The sequence below is a fragment of the Stegostoma tigrinum genome, chromosome 8, assembly GCF_030684315.1.
Source record: "Stegostoma tigrinum isolate sSteTig4 chromosome 8, sSteTig4.hap1, whole genome shotgun sequence".
Lineage (NCBI taxonomy): Eukaryota > Metazoa > Chordata > Chondrichthyes > Orectolobiformes > Stegostomatidae > Stegostoma > Stegostoma tigrinum.
The window spans coordinates 6,174,661-6,193,769 of NC_081361.1; the positions used below are offsets into that span (position 1 = coordinate 6,174,661).

Genomic DNA, 19,109 nt, shown 5'->3' on the forward strand with positions numbered 1-19,109 from the left:
ACACCACACTGAGTTCCCAACTCCAAATCATCAATATAAATTGTAAACAATTGAGGTCCCAACACCGATCCCTGAGGCACACCACTATCCACTGACCGCCAACCAGAAAAACACCCATTCACGCCTACTCTTTGCTTTCCACTGGTCAACCAATCCTCTATCCATGCCAATACATTACCTGTATTACCATGCAAATTTATCTTATATAGCAGCCTTTGGTGTGGCACCTTGTCAAATGCTTTCTCGAAATCCAGACACACCACATCCACAGGTCCCATACTGTCCACCATGCAAGTAATGTCCTCAAAGAATTCTACCAAGTTAGTTAAACATGACCTACCCTTCATGAACCCATGCTGGGTTTTCCCAATGGGACAATTTATATCCAGATGTCTTGCTATTTCTTCCTTAATGATAGATTCAAGCATTTTGCCCACTACCGAAGTTAAGCTAACTGGCCGATAATTACCTGCTTTTTGTCTACTTCCATTTTTAAACAGAGGCGTCACATTGGCTGTTTTCCAATCTGTAGGAACCACCTCAGCGTCTAGTGAATTTTGGTAAATAATTACTAGTGCACTAGCTGTTTCCCCCCTCACCTCTTTTAGTACCCTGGGATGCATTCCATCAGGGCCGGGTGACTTGTCTACCTTTTGCCCCATTAGCTTGCCCAGCACTGCCTCCTTAGTGCTAATGATAGTTTCTAGGTCCTCACCTGCTATAACCTTCTTTCACTATGTTATCTGTGTCTTCCATTGTGAAGACAGACATGAAACAACTTTTTAATGTCTCTGCTAGTTCCTTATTCCCAGTTATTAAATTGGTTTTTTCATCCTCTAAAGGACCAATGTTTGCCTTCACTACTCTTTTACGATTTATATATTTATAGAAACTTTTGCTACCTATTTTTATATTCTGAGCTAGTTTACTCATAATTTAGCTTACTTTTCTTTATAACTTTTTTGTGGCTTTCTGTGGGCCTTTAAAGATTTCCGAGTCTACTGGTTTCCCACTACTCTCTGCTTTTTTGTATGTGATTTTTTTTTTCAATCTGATACTTTCCTTTAATACCTTAGACATCGATGGCTGGCTCTCTTTTCATACAGTTCTTCCTTATCACTAGAATATACTTCTGCTGAGCACTGTGAAAAATTGTTTTCAAAGTTCTCCATTGTTCCTCAATTGACCCACCATAAAGTTTTTGCTCCCATTCTACCTTAGCTAATGCCTCCCTCTTCCTTCATAGTCTCCTTTGTTTAAGCATAGGCCATAGGTACTGGATTTAACCTTCTCAAACTCCATCTGTATTTTAAATTCGACCATACTGTGATCACTCCTTCCGAGAGAATCCTTAACTGTGAGATCATTAATTATTCATGTCCCATTACACAGGACTAGATCTAGGATAGCTTGCTCCCTTGTAGATTCCATTACATATTGTTCAAAGAAATTATCATAGAACATAGAACAATACGGCGCAGAACAGGCCCTTCAGCCCTCGATGTTGCACCAACCTGTGAACTAATCTAAGCCCCTCCCCCTACACTATCCCATCATTATCCATATGCTTATCCAAGGACTGTTTAAATGCCCTTAATATGGCTGAGTTAACTACATTGGCAGGCAGGGTGTTCCACGCCCTTACCACTCTCTGAGTAAAGAACCTGTCTCTGACATCTGTCTTAAATTTATCACCCCTCAATTTGTAGCTATGCCCCCTTGTACAAGCTGAAGTCATCAACCTCGGAAAAAGACTCTCACTGTCCACCCTATCTAATCCTCTGATCATCTTGTATGTCTCTATAAAATCCCCTCTTAGCCTCCTTCTCTCCACTGAGAACAGATCCAAGTCCCTCAGCCTTTCGTAACAGGGCCTGCGCTCCAGACCAGGCAACATCCTGGTAAATCTCCGCTGCACCTTTTCCAATACTTCCACATCCTTCCTGTAATGGGGCAACCAGAACTGCACGCAATATTCCAAATGAGGTCGCACTAGCGTTTTGTACAGTTCCAGCATGACATCATGGCTCCGGAACGCAATCCCTCTATCAGTAAAACCTAACACACCATAAATCTTCTTAATAGCACTATCAACCTGGGTGGCAACTTTCAGGGATCTATGTACATGGACACCAAGATCCCTCTGCACATCCACACTACCAAGAATCTTTCCATTGACTCGGTATTCTGCCTTCCTATTATTCCTCCCAAAGTGAATCACCTCACATTTATCCATATTAAACTGAAATTGCCACCTTTCAGCCCAATTGTGCAGTTTATCCAAGTCTCCCAACAAACTGCAACATTTGTCCACACTGTCCACCACTCCATCGACTTTAGTGTCATCTGCAAACTTACTAACCCATCCACCTATACCTGCGTCCAAGTCATTTATAAAAATGACAAACAGCAGTGGTCCCAAAACAGATCCTTGAGGCACACCACTAGTAACCGGACTCCAGGCTGAATATATTCCATCAACCACCACTCGCTGCCTTCTTACAGAAAGCCAGTTTCTAATCCAAACTGCTAAATCTCCCTCAATCCTGTGCCTCCGTATTTTCTCCAATAACCTACCACGTGAAGGCTTTACTGAAGTCCATGTACACCACGTCAACTGCCCTTCCTTCATCCATGTGCTTGGTCACCTTCGCAAAAAACTCAATGAGGTTTGTGAGACACGACCTGCCCTTGACGCATCCATGCTGATTATCTCCAATCAAATTGTTGCTTGCCAGATGACTATAAATCCTATCTCTTATAATCCTTCCCAAAACTTTTCCTACAACAGACGTAAGGTTCACAGGTCTATAATTACCTGGGTCATCCCTACTGCCCTTCTTGAACAAGGGCACAACATTTGCAATCCTCCAGTCGTCTCGTACTGAACCTGTAGACAATGAGGACTCAAAGATCAAGGCCAAAGGCTCCGCCACCTCCTCCCTAGCTTCCCAGACAATCCTCGGAGAAATCCCATCTGGCCCAGGGGATTTATCTACCTTCACACCTCCTAGAAATGATAACACCTCCTCCTTACTAACCTTAATCCTTTCAATTCTAGTAGCCCGTAACTCAGTCATCTCCTCTACAATATTCTCCTATTCCTCAGTGAAAACAGATGATAAATAATCACTTAGCACCTCTCCAATCTCCACAGGGTCCACACATTATCACGATGCATTCTATGAACTCCTCCTCAAGGCTGCCATGACCGACCTGGTTTGACCAATCGATATGTAGATTAAAATCCTCCATGATAATTGCTGTACCATTTTTCAATGCATTAGCTATTTCTATGTTTATTGCCCACCCCACCACAATGTAATTATTTGGCGGCCTATAGACCACACCTATCAGTGACTTCTTCTCCTTGTTATTCCTAATTTCCACCCAAATAGATTCAACCTTTTGTTTAGTAGTACCTATATCATCTCTCACTACCGCCCTGATATCATCCTTAAAAATCAGAGCAACACCTCCTCCCTTACCTTCCTGTCTGTCCTTCCAATATGATATTGTCCTTCCAGTTTGATATCCCTGGACACTTAACTCCCAGTCATGACCATCCTGTAACCATGTAAAGGCCACTAAATCGTACCCATTTGCCATGATTTTCACCATCAACTCTTCCACCTTGTTTCGAATGCTCTAATAATTCAGATAAAGTGCCCTTATGCCAGTTTTTGGACCTTCTTTTTGGGTCCTATTACCTCCATTACTAACAGCTCTTGAGTTCTCCTTCCCTTGAACATTTTTCCTAATTTTCAATGAAGTTGAAGCTTCCTCGTCACATGCTAACCTGCTGCTTTGCCTTACATTAATTGTTATTCTCCCTCTACTTACTAGTTTAAAGTCCTATCAACCACCTTTTCGCCAGAACACTCAACCCGGCCTGTTCAGATGGAGTTCATCCCAGCAGTAGATCCTTCCCGTTCCAGATCTGATGCCAGTGCCCCATGAAAAGGAAACCCTCTTTCCCACACCACTCTTTTAGCCATGTGTTTACTTCCCTGATCCTCACCACCCTCTGCCAATTTGCACGTGGCTCAGGCAACAGAGATTATGGCCCTTGCAGACCAGTTTTTTAATTTTGTTCTTAGCTTTTCAGAATCCTGAAACACGTCTTCTTTTACCCCCAGGTCCTGCCTATGTTGTTGGTACCTACGTGGACCACAACAACTGGATCCTCCTCCTCCCTCTCCAGTATCCTCTCAAGCGGGTCAGAGATGTCTCGCACCCTGGCACCGGGCAGGTGACACACCATTCGGGATTCTCTATCCTGCTCACAGAGGATACTGTCTAACCCCCTGATTATGGAATCCCTACAACTACAATCTGTCTTTTTGTTCCCCCCTCTTGAATGGGCTCCTGCACCGTGGTCCCATGGTCAGTTGACTCATTCTTCCTGCAGCCCTGTTCCTCATCCACGCAGGGGGCAAGTGCCTCATACCTGTGGGACAATGTCAAGGGCTGCAGCTCCTGTGTTCCTGCCCGCAGGGTCCGTCTACCTGCCTCACACGCAGTCACACACTGCTGTCCCTGCCCGCCACTGTGGCAAGTGACACACTGCCTGACTCCTCAAAGCCTGTCCGCCATCTACAAGACACAAGTCAGAAGTGTGATGGAACACTCTCCACTTGCTTGGATAAGTGCAGCCCCAACAAAACTCAAGGAACTTGATACCATCCATTACTAAGAAGCCCACTTGATTGGCACTTCATCCAACGACATCCACTCCCTCCACCACCGCCATTCAGTAGCAGCAGTGTGTACTATCTACAAGATGCACTGTAGAAATTCACCAACTGTCCTCAGACAGCACCTTCCAAACCCATGACCACTTCCATCTAGTGCGGGAGCAGACATGTGTTCACCACCACCTTCAAGTTCCTCCCCAAACCATTCACCATCCTGGCTTGGAAATGCATCGCTGTTCATTCATTATTGCTGGGTTAAAATCCTGGAATTCTCCCAAATGGCACTGTGTCAACCTACAGCATGTGGACTGCAGCAGTTCACCGCCACCTTCTCAAGAGCAACTAGGGATGGGCAAGAAATGCTGGCCAGCCAGCAACACCCACATCCTACAAATGAATATTTTAAAAAAACTACAAAAAATGTGCACACAGTGAAGAATGCAGAGGGAAAACACAGGGCAAAGTGAGATGGTGGGTGAATGTGATTAAGCAAGATGCAAGAGAGAAAGAGCGTAGAATAAAGAGCAAGAGCAAAAGCAACAGAAAGAGGAAGGCGTAAGTGAGAGAGGAGCACCTAAGAGAGACAGAGGACAAGTAAACAGGAAAAGCAGCAGGCAAGGCACAGGTGGGACTCAAACACCAACACATTTCAGTGGACACGAATGTTTCGTTTAATTTCTCCAACCATTCGCATTACCAATGATGATAGGGTGCAGCAGTAAAGGAAATGCCTTAAGTTAGAGGAAATGCCATTAGTTAGCAACAAACAATAAACATGTTCTGCAGTAGAAAGCAGATTCACTTCATCCTGGATAATTACAGTACTCACCATCTGTGCAGCAACTCCCCCCACGATTCCAGAATTTTCTCCGGGCAGTCCTTGGAAACATCCCCAGTGCCACTCGACAGTTCATTATCACTTTCTGTAAGAGAGTAGAAAGTGAAAGAGACCATGCTCAGCATTGGACAGAGTGAAGACATGGAAATCAAAGTGCAATGAGCTCACAGGAGACACTGAGAGCAATTATTTCAAGACCACGGTTTCATACGTGTTGTTACTGTACATAGTAATTTATTAGATAAACTTCTTCAAGAAACACTTCCATTAAATGATCCTGGGGCAAGTGGAACTGTCCACACCTCTGGGTCAGAAGATTTGAGTTCTGCTCTGCCCTCAGGATGTGTGATAGCCACGGAGGTATGTCATAACACACCCAAACAGAGTGAATGCAGGAAAATGACTCTTCCAGCAGGAGCAGTTTTAATCCCGCACGACTGCCACATATTGAGTGAGCAGTTCAAAATGGCTAACTCTCAGGGCCAGCCATTCATCCACTTCTACCTTGTTGCATAAGCAGAAAGCAAACCCAACCAAATTCAGCTGGGTTCGTTCTTCTGACTGGGTAATCAGTCACCAATTTAATCAGTGGCCTGAATGGGTAAACTGTTCCAGGTTTCTCAGGTACTGAAGCAGCAGGAGGAAGTGAAGTCCCCAAATGAGAAATTTCTGTATTTTGTTTTCAACTTTCCCCAGAGGTCAAGGAGAAGGAATGCTTGGACTAGATACCACAAGGAAAACTTAGCCTGGCCTTGCATCAAACTACTTGCTAAAAAGCATTCCAACCTCTCCTCCAAATCTTCCTCCAATAATAGATGGTGGTGCTTAAACTCCAACTGTAACCTCCTATCATACAGCTTAACTTTTATAGGAATTATAGAATACCTAAAGTGTGGAAGCAGGCCATTTGGCCCATTGTGTGCACAGTGACATTCTGAAGAGCACCCCACACAGACCCATATCCCCACCCTATAACCCTACATTTCCCTTGGATAATCCACCTAGCCTGCATGTCCCTGGGCACATGGGAAATTTTCGCACAGCCAAACCACCTGATCTGCACAATCTTTGGACTGTGGGAGGAAACCCACGCAGAAACAGGGAGAATGTGTGAACTCCGCACAGACTGTCGCCCAAGGCTGGAATCAAACCTGGGTCCCTGGTGCTGTGAGGCAGGAGTGCTAACCACTGAGCCACCGTGTCGCCGTGAAAAGATTGGGAAAAGGTAAATAATGGACAAAAAGAAAATTGCTGGAAAAGCTCAGCAGATCTGGCAGCATCTGTGAAGGAAAAAACACAGTTAACGCTTTGGGTCCAGTGACGCTCCCTCAGAACAACAGGCAAAATAAATTGGCTGTACCATTCCAAAATCTTGTGTCTTTATTTGGGAAAGGAGAAATATTGAAAGCACCATAGATATTTTGTATGGAAATATAATCCAAAGCTGGATGGTTATGTGCAACTCTGTGGAATTAGCACCAAATAACACTGGAAAAGAAACGGTTACAAGATTTGGATTTGTTAAAAGTGTTCGCTTGTTACAGAATTGAGAGAATAGGTAGTTGGGCCACAAACCTTCACAAGCCTGCCAAAGCTCCCCAACTCACTTCTGCTCTTTCTCTCTCTCCAAGTGGAAAAGAAATAATACTCAAAAGTATTGCAATAAGAAAGTACCAAGATCTAGGTCTAACTGACATGCTACCAAATTGGGGACTGCTATAGTCGTCAACAAAGTGTTTCACTGCCAAAAAAACAAAAAAAATTACTGTGAGGAAATCACCTCTCTGTTAGGACCTCTGACAGACAATTTTTTTTTGCTGATTTTCTTTTACCTACGACATTCCTAAACAAAACTGTTTCTCCTTGATATCCTATTCATCCCATGTCTGAACAAATAACTGAGTATGTGCTTTTTTAAAGAGTTTATATTTTAGGTTTGCATGTTACCAGTTAATAATCTATTTTTGCTACATGTTGAAACATTGGTTCCTTATAATGAGATGTAGTGAAATGTGAGATTTATAGATTTTAAACATTTTTAATAGTTTAGAGATCAAAGAAGTGGTGTATGGGTGCTGATCTATTTAAGTGAAGGGGTTTAAAAATAAATTAGGTCAATCTTTACAGCTTTCAGAGCCATGATCTTAAAGCTAAGAGAACAGGTGACTGCAACAAATCCTGAGTTCACAGAATAATAGCGCTGTACAGTGTGGAAACAGACCATTTGGTCCAACTTGCCCACACCAACAAGATATCCAAAATTAATCTAGTTCCATTTGCCAGCATTTGGCCTATATCCCTCTGAACCCTTCCTATTCATATGCCCATCCAGATGCCTTTTAAATGTTGTAATTGTACCAGTCCCCACCACTTCTTCTGGCAGCTCATTCTATACACGCACCACTCTCTGCGTGAAAAAATTACCCCTGAAGGCCCTTTTAAATCTTTTCCCTCTCACCCTAATGCTACACCCTCTAGTACTGGACTCCCCACAAGGGGGAGAAGTCCTTGTCTATTTACACTATCCATGCTCCTTGTGATTTTATAAACCTTTATAAGGTCAGCCCTCAGCCTCCAATGCTTCAGGGAAAATTGCTCCAGCCTATTTGGCATCTCCCCATACCTCAATCCCTCCAATACCCACAACTTCCTTGTAAATCTATTTTGAACTCTTTCAAGTTTCACAAAAACCTTCCTGTACAAGGGAAACCAAAACTGAACGCGGTATTCCAAAAGTGGTCGAACTAATGTCTTGTACAGCCATAACATGACATCCCAACTCCTGTACTCAATGCATTGATCAATAATGACAAGCATACCAAACACCCTCTTCACTATCCCGTATGCCCGTGATGTCCACTTTCAAGGAGCTATGAACTTGCACCCCAAGGTCTCCGTTCAGCAACACTCCCTAGGACGTTACCATCAAATATATAAGTCCTGCCCTGAATTGCCTTTCCAACACACACCTCACATTTATCTAAATTAAACACCATCTACCATTCTTCGGCCCATTTGCCCACCTGATCAAGGTCCTGTCGTACTCTGAAGTAACTTCTTTGCTGTCGGTTATTCCTCCAATTTTGAAGCCATCTGCAACTTACTCACCATACCACCTACATTCACATCCAAATCATTTATATCAACGACAAAAAACTGTGGACCTAGCATTGATCCTTGTGGCACCCCGCTGGTCATAGCCTTCAGTCTGAAAAGTAACCCTCCACCATCACCCTCTGCTGCCTGCCTTCAAGCCAGTTCTATATCCAAGTGGTTCGTTCTTCCTGTATTGCACGTGATCTAACCTTGCTAAACAGTCTACCATGAGGTACCTCGTCGAACACTTTACTGAAGTCCATCTGGATCACATTCACTGCTCATCAATCCTCTTTGTTAATTCTTCAAACAAACTCAATCAACTTAGCGAGACATGATTTCCCATACACCAAACCATGTTGACTATTCCTAATCAGACCTTGCTTTCCAAGTATATATAAATCCTAATACCTCAAGATCACCTCAAAGAACTCACCCACCACCGTCAGGCTCACCAGTATATAGTTCCCTGGCTTTTCCTTACCACCTTTCTTACCACACCACATTAGCCAACCTCTAGTCTTCCAGCACCTCACCTGTGGCTATCAATGATAAAAATATCTCCGCAAGGGGCCCAACAATCACTTCTCGAGCTTCCCATAGAATTATCGGGTACATATAATGAAGTCCCAGGGATTTATCCACCTTTAAGCATTTTAAGACATCTAGCACCACCTCCTCTGTAATACGGGCATTTTTCAAGATGTTGCTATTTATTTTACCCAAGTTCTCTAGCTTCCACATCCTAATCCATAGGAAACACTGATGCAAAGTGTTAATGGAAGTTTGTTTATATTGTGGAATTTACAACATTAAGCCAAAATCCTTCGCAGGCATTAGGATTGGCAACGCTTCTTCATTCAAGTCTAATTCTAAAGTTTTGGGATTCAGTTTTGAAAATCCAACACTGATTTCCCACCAAACACTCCTGGTCTGAAAGTTCTACTATTTTATATCTATACTGCTCTGAACAAGCTCCAGAGGCTGTACTTGCTCTACCCCAGTCAGGACTCCTTCATGTCCTGATGATAATATGAAGATTGTCATCTTTACGCATCTGAAGGCAGTGCTCAGATTGGATGTGATGTTGAATCTCTGCATCAATGTCAGCCTTAGATGAGAGGTAACTTCTCCGGTATGGGAGATAGTCTCAAATGTTGGCAGGATTTCTCCATTGATCTTAATGGAGGGATGGACCAGAACTTGACCTGGGATGGGGTGGTAAAGGATCTGAATTTTCTTTAAGGCTCAGGCTGCGGATAATTCTTCAGTCGGCTTGTACAAATATGTTACGCGAGGCTTGAAGATTCTCTTCTGACGGAGTGGAGATGACACTGTCTTCTGCATATTGCAGTTTCACAAGTAAGGTATCTTCAATATCCTTGTCCTGAGTGGGTTGCTCAGCCATTTCAGCGGCAGTTAAGGGTCAACCACATTGCTGCGGAATAACAAGTAGGCCAGATTGGATAAGGTCTTCAAATCGCTATTCCTAAAGGACATCACTGAAGCAGATGGGTTTTTACAACAACAAATTATAGCTTCATCATCACTTGATTAAGAGTAGCTTTCAATTTCAAATTCACCAAAGAAGTCGATATGTCCTATCTGCTGATGTAAACGAATCATTTCAAAAACTCCACGATCTGATTCCACATCATCACCAAAAGCTCTTCCTCAGGCCATTTGCTATCTATGCACTGAATCTCTGCAAAGCACATCCAATAGATGTAGAGATTTATTCTTCAAAGACAAACAGTCCAACACGGTCTACGGTGGCTGTAAATAATATGGGGTTACTGACTTAAGATAGAGATGAGAAGCAATTTCTTCTTTCACAGGGTCACTAATCTGTGGAATTCCCTACCACAGACAGCAGAAGCTGGGTCACTGAATATATTTAGTACTGAGTTAGGTGGATTTTTGATTTACAAAAGGATCAAATGAATTGGTGAGGGTCAATGGGTACAAGCAGAGCACAGTTCTGCCTTGATCAGGTTAACCCTTATTTTATTGAATGGCAGAGAGCACAATTTAATGGCTGAATGGTCCACTGCTGTTAGCTCATTGTGCTTATGTTTTAAACTAGATTCTACAAATGTTAAAGGTTTCAGAGAGGCCTGGAATCTATGAACACAAGACTTTCGAAGTGGCATGATAAGATCCTTTGTTTCATTAACAGAGGCATCGGACACAACCAAGGAGATTATATTGAACTTTTAGATCTCACTAATAAGGCATAGCTGAAGTGTTGGGACAAATTCTGGGCACCGGACTTCAGAATGAATGTCAAGGTGTTGAGCAGTTTTAAAATCTCTCACCATGACTAACCTTCAACTACACCTGTAACTTCCTACAACTCTCCAAGATCTCTCTGCTTCTCCAATTTTGGATGCTTTTGCAACCCTAATTTTGACTGCTTCACCACTACTGGGCCATGCCCACAGGTCTCAATTCTGAAACTCCTTCCCTAAAATTCTCCTCTTTTTGTTTTCAGATCTGACCTTTCTGACCAAACCTTTGGTCAGAGTGTTGGTTCTAGCATCTGCTTTATATAGTTGAGAGTCAAACTGTGTTTGGCAATGCTTCTGTAATTCCTAGGACAGTTTATTACACTGAAATCACCATACAAATGCAAATTGCCATTGTTGCTTGTTGAGGGTGTGAGGGAAACTCACTAGAATGGTACCAGGGTTACCGGGCTTCAGCTTTGTGCAGATATTAGAGAAACTAATCACAGGCAGTTAAGGAGGAGATCTGACAGCTAAGTTTAAAATCAAGAATGGTCTTAAATCAGAAGAAACTGTTTCCAGTGCAGGAGATTTTTAAATCAGAAGTAACACTTCTAAGTGATTTCCAAAGAACCCTGAGGTGAGATAAGGAAACTTTTCTTGAAACCATCGGCTGTTATATCTAGAGTGCTTTGCCTGAGAGGCAGATTGAATAGTAACATGCAAAGGTAAATTGGGCAAATACTTGAATTTGTTAAATGTGCATGTCAATAACGACACAACAGGAAGATAGGACTGATTCACTAGCTCCACCAAGTTGCCAGCACAGAAAGGGTGGTCTAAATGGCCTAACTGTTCAACTCTATGATTCTCTGAAAGGCATTATATCTACAGTTCAAACGGTGGCTAAAAGTAATAGCCATTGACTTTCATCCAAAAGAAAAAAATCTCACATTCAACATTTTCCAGCTCATGGTATTTTTATATTGCACCTCACAGAGATGCAACTGAGACAAAATTCTGATTTGACCTGAAACTGAAATTTTAACTGCTATTTTGTAAAGAGTGTAAGGTCAGCTAACAACAGAGTATTTCTCAAAGGAAATGTCATTATTTTGAAGAGGAGGTGTGGGGTGTCAGGTATATTGAGGAAAGCACAACAGGTAACTGAAGGTCAAAGCTGCTAAAAACAACCAGAGGCACTGTGTGCATTCACCATTGCTGTAGGTGATCCATTTAATGTTGTTGAGAGTTGGGAGTCATTGCTGTCTGTGGATCTGAAGTAACTGGAGAGGGGCAGTTACTTGTTTCATTAAAATGCATATACATGAAAGGAGCTAATTTCACTGAGGAGCTTACGAGGAAAGAATATCTCCACCCTTTAACATGCCGACGGGGAGAAGAGGCTTAGACTCGGCCGGCAGGCCAGGGGTGAGGACCAGACGCAGCCAGCAGGCCACGGAAGAAATGTAGTTTCAGCCGGTAGGCCGGGGGAAGAGTCCTGTGCTCTGGGCCAGCCACAGGCCGGGGGAAGAGTCCTGTCCTCTGGGCCAGCTGCAGGCCAGGGGAAAGAGTCCTGTGCTCTGGGCCAGCCGCAGGACGGAGGAGAGTCCTGTGCTTTGGGCCAGAAGCAGGCTGGAGGAGAGTCCTGTTCCATGATGTAGCCAGAAACTTCAACAAGGTTTGTGGGAAGAAGTGTGTTCTGACCTAATTCCTAAACTGTTCTAATTGAAGCTGATGTCCCCTTCTTCTGAATTCTCCAGCAATGGAAATTTTTTCTACCCATTTACCCTATAGAACATGTGAATCAAATTACCCTTAAACTCAGGGGAAATGAATCCTCAGCTATGAAACTGATCCTGAAAATTTAACTTTTTGGATCCTGGGATCATTCTGGGGAATCTGTGCTGCATACCCTCCAAGGCCAATATCTCCTTCATGAGGTGCTGAGGCTGGAACTGAATCCAGAATTCTAGATGGAGTCAAGCCCAGGCTTTCCACAAAAAGAACACTAACTTCCAACCTTGCGAGAACTGGAATACAACAGCCAACATTCCATTCGACTTTTCAATGATTTTTACATACTTTTGTTAGCATTTTGTGATATCTATAAATGTACCCTATATACATTTCAATGTTTCATCTCATTTAGATAACATTCTCATCTATTTTCTTTAAGTCCGAACTGCATGGCCCCGCAGTGAATTTGACCTACCACTGTCCACTATTATTCCAGTATCTCACATGGGACAATTCACCAGCAGATTAAAGTAATTCAATGCAGGAAGTCAGCCATTTAATCCTGGTGCTGTCTGAAAAAAAAAGCAATTAGAGACTAAACAAAACTGCAGATGATCAAAACCAAGATAGACAGACAGGAGGCTGGAAGAATACAGCAAGCCAGACAGCATCTGGAGGAAAGGAGCATTCAACGTTCTTGAAGAAGGGTAATACCCAAAACATTGACTGCTCCTTTCCTCCAGATGGCTTGCTGTGTTCTTCTAGTCTCTTGGTTTTAAAAAAAAGTCTGCTGTGTAATAAGTGATTATCTACAACACAATAACCAACATTGGGCACATTAGTACAACAGCTGAATAATTGATATGACCATTACACCAAGTGCGTAAATGCATGGCCAGATCCAGTGTCAAGGGCAGTGACAGCACAAAGCCAGCACCATAGTGCAGGTGATTTAAGCAAAACATTGAACTGAATGGCTCTGGTTTTGGGTTCAAACAGAAGAAACATATCCATAAAATGCAGGAGTGAAAATAGAGATACAATTATATGAACAGTCTCCATCACATCCCTCTTGACCTACTACATAAATTCACGGTGTGACAATTTCAGGTCACAGTTTCAGTTCCTGAGGAGACAATTTTCTCCAAACCAACTAATGTGGCTAACAGTAAGTAGAATCCATATATCACTGTGTCTGTTAATGTAGGAGAATCAGCATATTATTGCTTTTCCAGTGAGAGAAGACAATCAAAGTACATTAATGTCCAATGCACACCAGCAGCAGTGTCTGTAAGAAGCAGTGCAGACATTCAATTTGGCACCTGAGACAGCACCTTCCAAACCCATGACCTCTTCCACCAAGAAGGAAAAGGACAACAGATACATGAGAACCTGCAAGTTCCCCTCACTCACCAACTTGACTTTGAAATATATTACCCTGTTCCTTCACTGTCGCTGGTTATATCCTGGAAATCCTCTCTAATGGCATTGTGGATACACCTACAGCACAAGGACTGCAGCAGTTCAAGTAGGCAGCACACCACTACCTTCTCAAGGGCAACTAGGGATGGGCAATAAATGCTGGCTCAGCCAGTGATGTCAACACTCTATGAATAAATGAAGCATAACAACCTTGAGTGTGTTAATCATCACATTAACAACTAATTTACAATGATCAGTTGACTCATTGTGGTGAATTTACTCTTGCTGGAAGCAAATATATTCATTGGCAGGGACCCTTTCTCTAAGGACAAATGAAATATGTAGAAGCTTCACGCCTGTTTTGGAATTGCCCTGGACCCTATAGTCAAATGATGACCAAGAAACCATTAGCAATTATTGAACAAATCCATCTTGTTTGCTAACATCCATCATGGAAGGAAATCTGCTGTTCTTAATAGCTGAGGCCTACATGTAACTCCTGATACACTGTAACTTAACTGACCCTTGAGTTGGCCTAGAAAACTACTCAGTTATAACAATTAGTAGAAAGTCTGAACAACCTTCTCAGTGATGCTCAGTTCGGGTTCCACCAGGACCAATCAGCTCCTGACTTCATGACAGCTTTGGTTCAAACGTGAACAAAAACACTCATTTCCAGAGGTGACAGACCTTGACATCAAAAGCATGGCATCAAAGAGTGCCAGCAAAAGTGGAGTTAATGGGAATCAGGAAGCAAACTGGTTGGAGTCATACCTGACACATAGGATAGTGGCTATGGTTGCTGGAGGTCAGGGCGGCACGGTGGCCTCAGTGATTAGCACTGCAGCCTCACAGCACCAGCAACCCAAGTTCAAATCCAGCCTCAGGATCACATCAGTCTGTGTGGAGTTTGCACATTCTCCCCGTGCCTGCGTGGGTTTCCTCCGGGTGCTCCGGTTTCCTCCCACAGTCCGAAGATGCGCAGACTAGGTGGATTGGCCATGCTAAATTGCCGGTAGTGTTCAGGGGTGTGTGGGTTATATGGGTCTGGGTGGGATGCTCCAAGGGTGCAGTCTGGACTTGTTGGCTGAAGGGCCTGTTTCCACACTGTAGGGAATTTAATCTAAATCTATCTCAGCTTCAGGGCATCTCTGCAGGAGTTCCTCAGAGGATTGTCCTAGGCCCAAACATCTTCAGTTGTTTCATCAATGACCTTCCCTCCATGATAAGATCAGAATTGGGATGTTCACTGATGATTGCATAAGACTCCTCAGAAACCAAGGCAAATGTGGCAAGACCTGGACAATATCCAGGCTTTGGCTGAAAAGTGGCAATCAACATTTACAGTAAACAAATGCTAGGCATTGTCAATTTCTAACAGAAGAGAATCTAACAATTGTTTGACCAATGACATTCAATTATATTACTATCACTGAATTCCTCATTCTCGGGGTTACTACTGACCACAAACTGAACTGGACTAGTCATATAAATACTGTGGCTAATCAGAGGCTTGGAATCCTACACAGTGAACCTCAACGCCAGATTCACCAAAGCCTGCCGTCCATCTACAGGACACAAGTCAGGCATGTGATAGAATACACCTCACTGGCGTGAATGAGCGTAGGTCCAACACCACTCAAGAAGCTTGACACCATCCATGCAAAGCAGCCCACTTGATTGGCACCACATCCACAAACATTCACTCCCACCACGACTGATGCTCAGTGGCAGCAATGTGTACCATCTACAAGATGCACTGCAGAAATTCACGAAGGCGGCACATTCCAAACCCCACAACCAATTCCATCTAGAAGGACAAGGGCAGCAGCCACAGAGGAACACCTCCCTCCAAGTTGCCCTTCCAAACTGCATACCATCCTAACTTGGAAATCTATCATTGTTCCTTTTGTGTCAAAATCCTGGAACTCCCTCCCTAGCAGAACTGTGGGTCTACTCAAAGCACATGGACCACAGTGGTTCAAGAAAGCAGCTCACCACCACCTTCTCCAGGGCAATTAGGGACGGGCAATAAATGCTCGCCAGCCAGTGATGTCCACATCCCATGGATAAAAAAATACTAAAGTGATTAAGTTCCCAAGACCAATGACTACAAATCTAGAGATATGAGAAGGTAGAAAAATCTTGTCAATTTGTGCTGAATCTTAGTTACATTACATCTTTACTAACATGAATGGTTTCCTGGTCTTATTTTTATCTTCCATTGACTTGGAAAACATTGTCACAATTTTCAATTTCAAGCCATGCAAAAGTGATCACAAGGGTGGGAAACAAGTTTCCAAAAAGAGTGTGACCCACAGTCCTGTGAACTTTAAATCAGCTGTCAATTTTCCATTAGCCCACTTGCAGTCACCAATTTTACCCTCTCTCCAAATACAGACTTCCATATTCTCTGGAAGGAAATACAGGCACTAGAGAAGGCGAGAAAGAGATTTACAATGCTGATACTAAAACGGAAGCATTCAACAGATTGGAGACTTTTCTTTTGAAAAAGAGAGCAGAGGGTTAATATAAAAGGGATCTTTAATATTATGAAGAGACTTGACTGAAAAGTGATTCTGCAAAATCTAGGGAAAAGGAATTATTCATAATATGTTGATAAGCATTGAGAATTGGTTAACTGATAGAAAACTGAGAAAAAAATACACAGGTCAGTTGAGACAAACTAGTTGCAAAGGGATCAGTACTTCAGCCTTGGAAATTGACAATCTTTAATAATGACTTTAATGAGATGACTGAATTTAATACATCCAACTTTGATTACTGCAAAAAACTATGCAGGAATGTTAGCTCTGAGGAGGATGTGTACAGGCTGTGAAAGGATTTGACAAGGTTGAATGGGTGGGCATGAATACAGCAGATGGAATATGTGGAGAAATGCTTGGTCAGAACAGACAAAAAAAAAATCAGAGCATCTTTGAATGGTGAGAGACTGAAAAGTGTCAGTGTTCAGTTGAAAATGCTGCCTTGGAACATAAATCACAAAATTAATACGCAACATGCAGGAATTAGAAAGGGAATGGCTTGTTGAACTTTTATTAAAAAGGGTTTGGAATATCACAGTAAATAAGTTTTAACCCAACAGTATAAGTGAGGCCAAGCCGTATTTCCAACAACTGTGGTCTCCTTACCTAAAACAAAATATAGTTGTCGACGAGGGAGCGCAATGAAGTTTCAGTGGGCTGATTGCTAAAATGATGGAATTATCCTACAAGATTGAGTAGATTAGGCCTATGTTCCTTAGAGTTTAGAAGAACGGGAGATGATCTAATTGAAACATGGAACATTATTAACAGGCTTGACAGATGCGTTGCTTAGAAGATGCTTCTCTACCTCTGGGAAATTTAAAATGGGAGGTCGTAGTTTCAGAATAAAGGGTCAGCCACTTAGAAACCAAAATTATTAATTGGATATTGAATGTTGAATAATATTCAGCTGACAGACATCAATCTGTGCTCATATCACATACACATACGCATATATATATTATGAATCATAGAAGGCCTACACGTGTGGAAACTGGCCCCATTGGCCCAACAAGTCCACACTGACCGTGAGAGCAATCCTCCACAGACCCATCCCCTATAACCCACCTAATCTACACATCCCTGAATACTATGGACATTTTAGCACGGCCAACCCACCTAACCTGCACATTTTTGGATTGAGACAGTAAACTAGACCACCTGGAGGAAACCCATGCAGACACGGGGAGAATGTGCAAACTCCACACAGACAATTGCCCAAGGCTGGAATCGAGCCTGGGTCCCTGGCACTGTGAGACAGCGGTGCTAACCACTGAGACACCATATAACATATACTGAAACTGAAATATTTAGATTTTGGGTATGTGCATGTTTGTCATTTGTAGGCCTAATTAAAAGCTTAATAAAGTGTGAAAAGAGTAGGGTGCAGTTTCACTCTGGTCTCCTGGAAAGTAGAGATGAGAATTTTCTTCACTCAAAGGATTTTGAATTTCAGAGTACAAAATGCTGCAGAAGCTCATTCACAGTGTGTTCAAGTCCAAAATGTTACCACCAGCCACCAGCTCCATTTCCTTTGTTGAAGAACCAGTAACGAAAGGAAATATTTACATTCTATTTACAGGATACTGCTCTGAAATGTGTTCAGATGTTAGATAATGTTATCCAGCTATTCATTGTTTGACCTTGCTTGACTGCCTCTGCCTTTGTTAAAGAACTGGAAATGGAGTCGCTGTGCAATCTCATGCACCCTCCCAGCCTGCAGGAGGAAAATGCTATTAACTGAATTCATTTGCAAGCACAAAGTTGTGATTGCTTTGCAGATTGCTATCAGTATTTGGGAAACAAGCCCACTGATCCTGCAGTTCTTTCATTGGAGATTGAATTTGACAGTATGCAGAATAAATTTACTTCAGGCTGTGTCCGTTACAGAAAGTAACAATCTTGTAAAATAAGCACTTGGCAGAATGCAGATTAATCTGTTTATAACATAAGGTTCCAAATTTCCCCACAATACATCACCAAATGAAAACTGGACCCTTGACACACACAATTGCCTGTCTGATGTATTTGCATGACTGGGAGCAGTGTGGGCTGATCTGACCATAGCTAGTGAGAACTAAGCAAGCCAATAAAGTGTCAATTGATCAAACTTACAATCTTAACATGTGGTGCCAGAATCACCAGTTTCAGCTGTTGTGGCACACTCTGTTGCTGTCATCGTTTCAACCCAATCTAAATCACAGCGTTCGAGTGCATTTAGTAAGCACTTATCTTCAGCTAGCTTTACTGTAGCCTACGGGATGTCCTTAGGCTTCAGAATCAGACTAAAAGATTGGTGAAGAGGAAGATTTAAAAGCCTCACCATCTTTTTGGGCAATCAGCCTTGGTTGAGCAAACAGTACTCTTGCCTTCAGGGGGACAGGATGTTGCAGGATCACATCCCATTCAGAGAACTACACATGATTTAGGCTGACACTTCAATATAGTACAGAAGTAGCACTGATTCAATGGCTGCCCATTAATCAGAGACCCAAATTGAGCCCTCACGTAGGAACAAAAGATTCCCTGGTAATTCTCCCTC

At 42.6% G+C, this 19,109-nt stretch overlaps 1 protein-coding gene across 3 annotated transcripts in view; it reads right to left on the minus strand.

Annotated features, from left to right (window-relative positions):
* Positions 1-19,109, minus strand: part of rabgap1l (RAB GTPase activating protein 1-like) — a 444,915-nt gene that overhangs the window by 273,398 nt on the left and 152,408 nt on the right. For all 3 annotated transcript variants that reach the window (XM_059647710.1, XM_059647711.1, XM_059647709.1), the window contains one exon: positions 5,527-5,620. In XM_059647710.1, the coding sequence (XP_059503693.1) occupies positions 5,527-5,620 (94 nt within the window). The remainder of the gene's footprint in view (positions 1-5,526; positions 5,621-19,109) is intronic.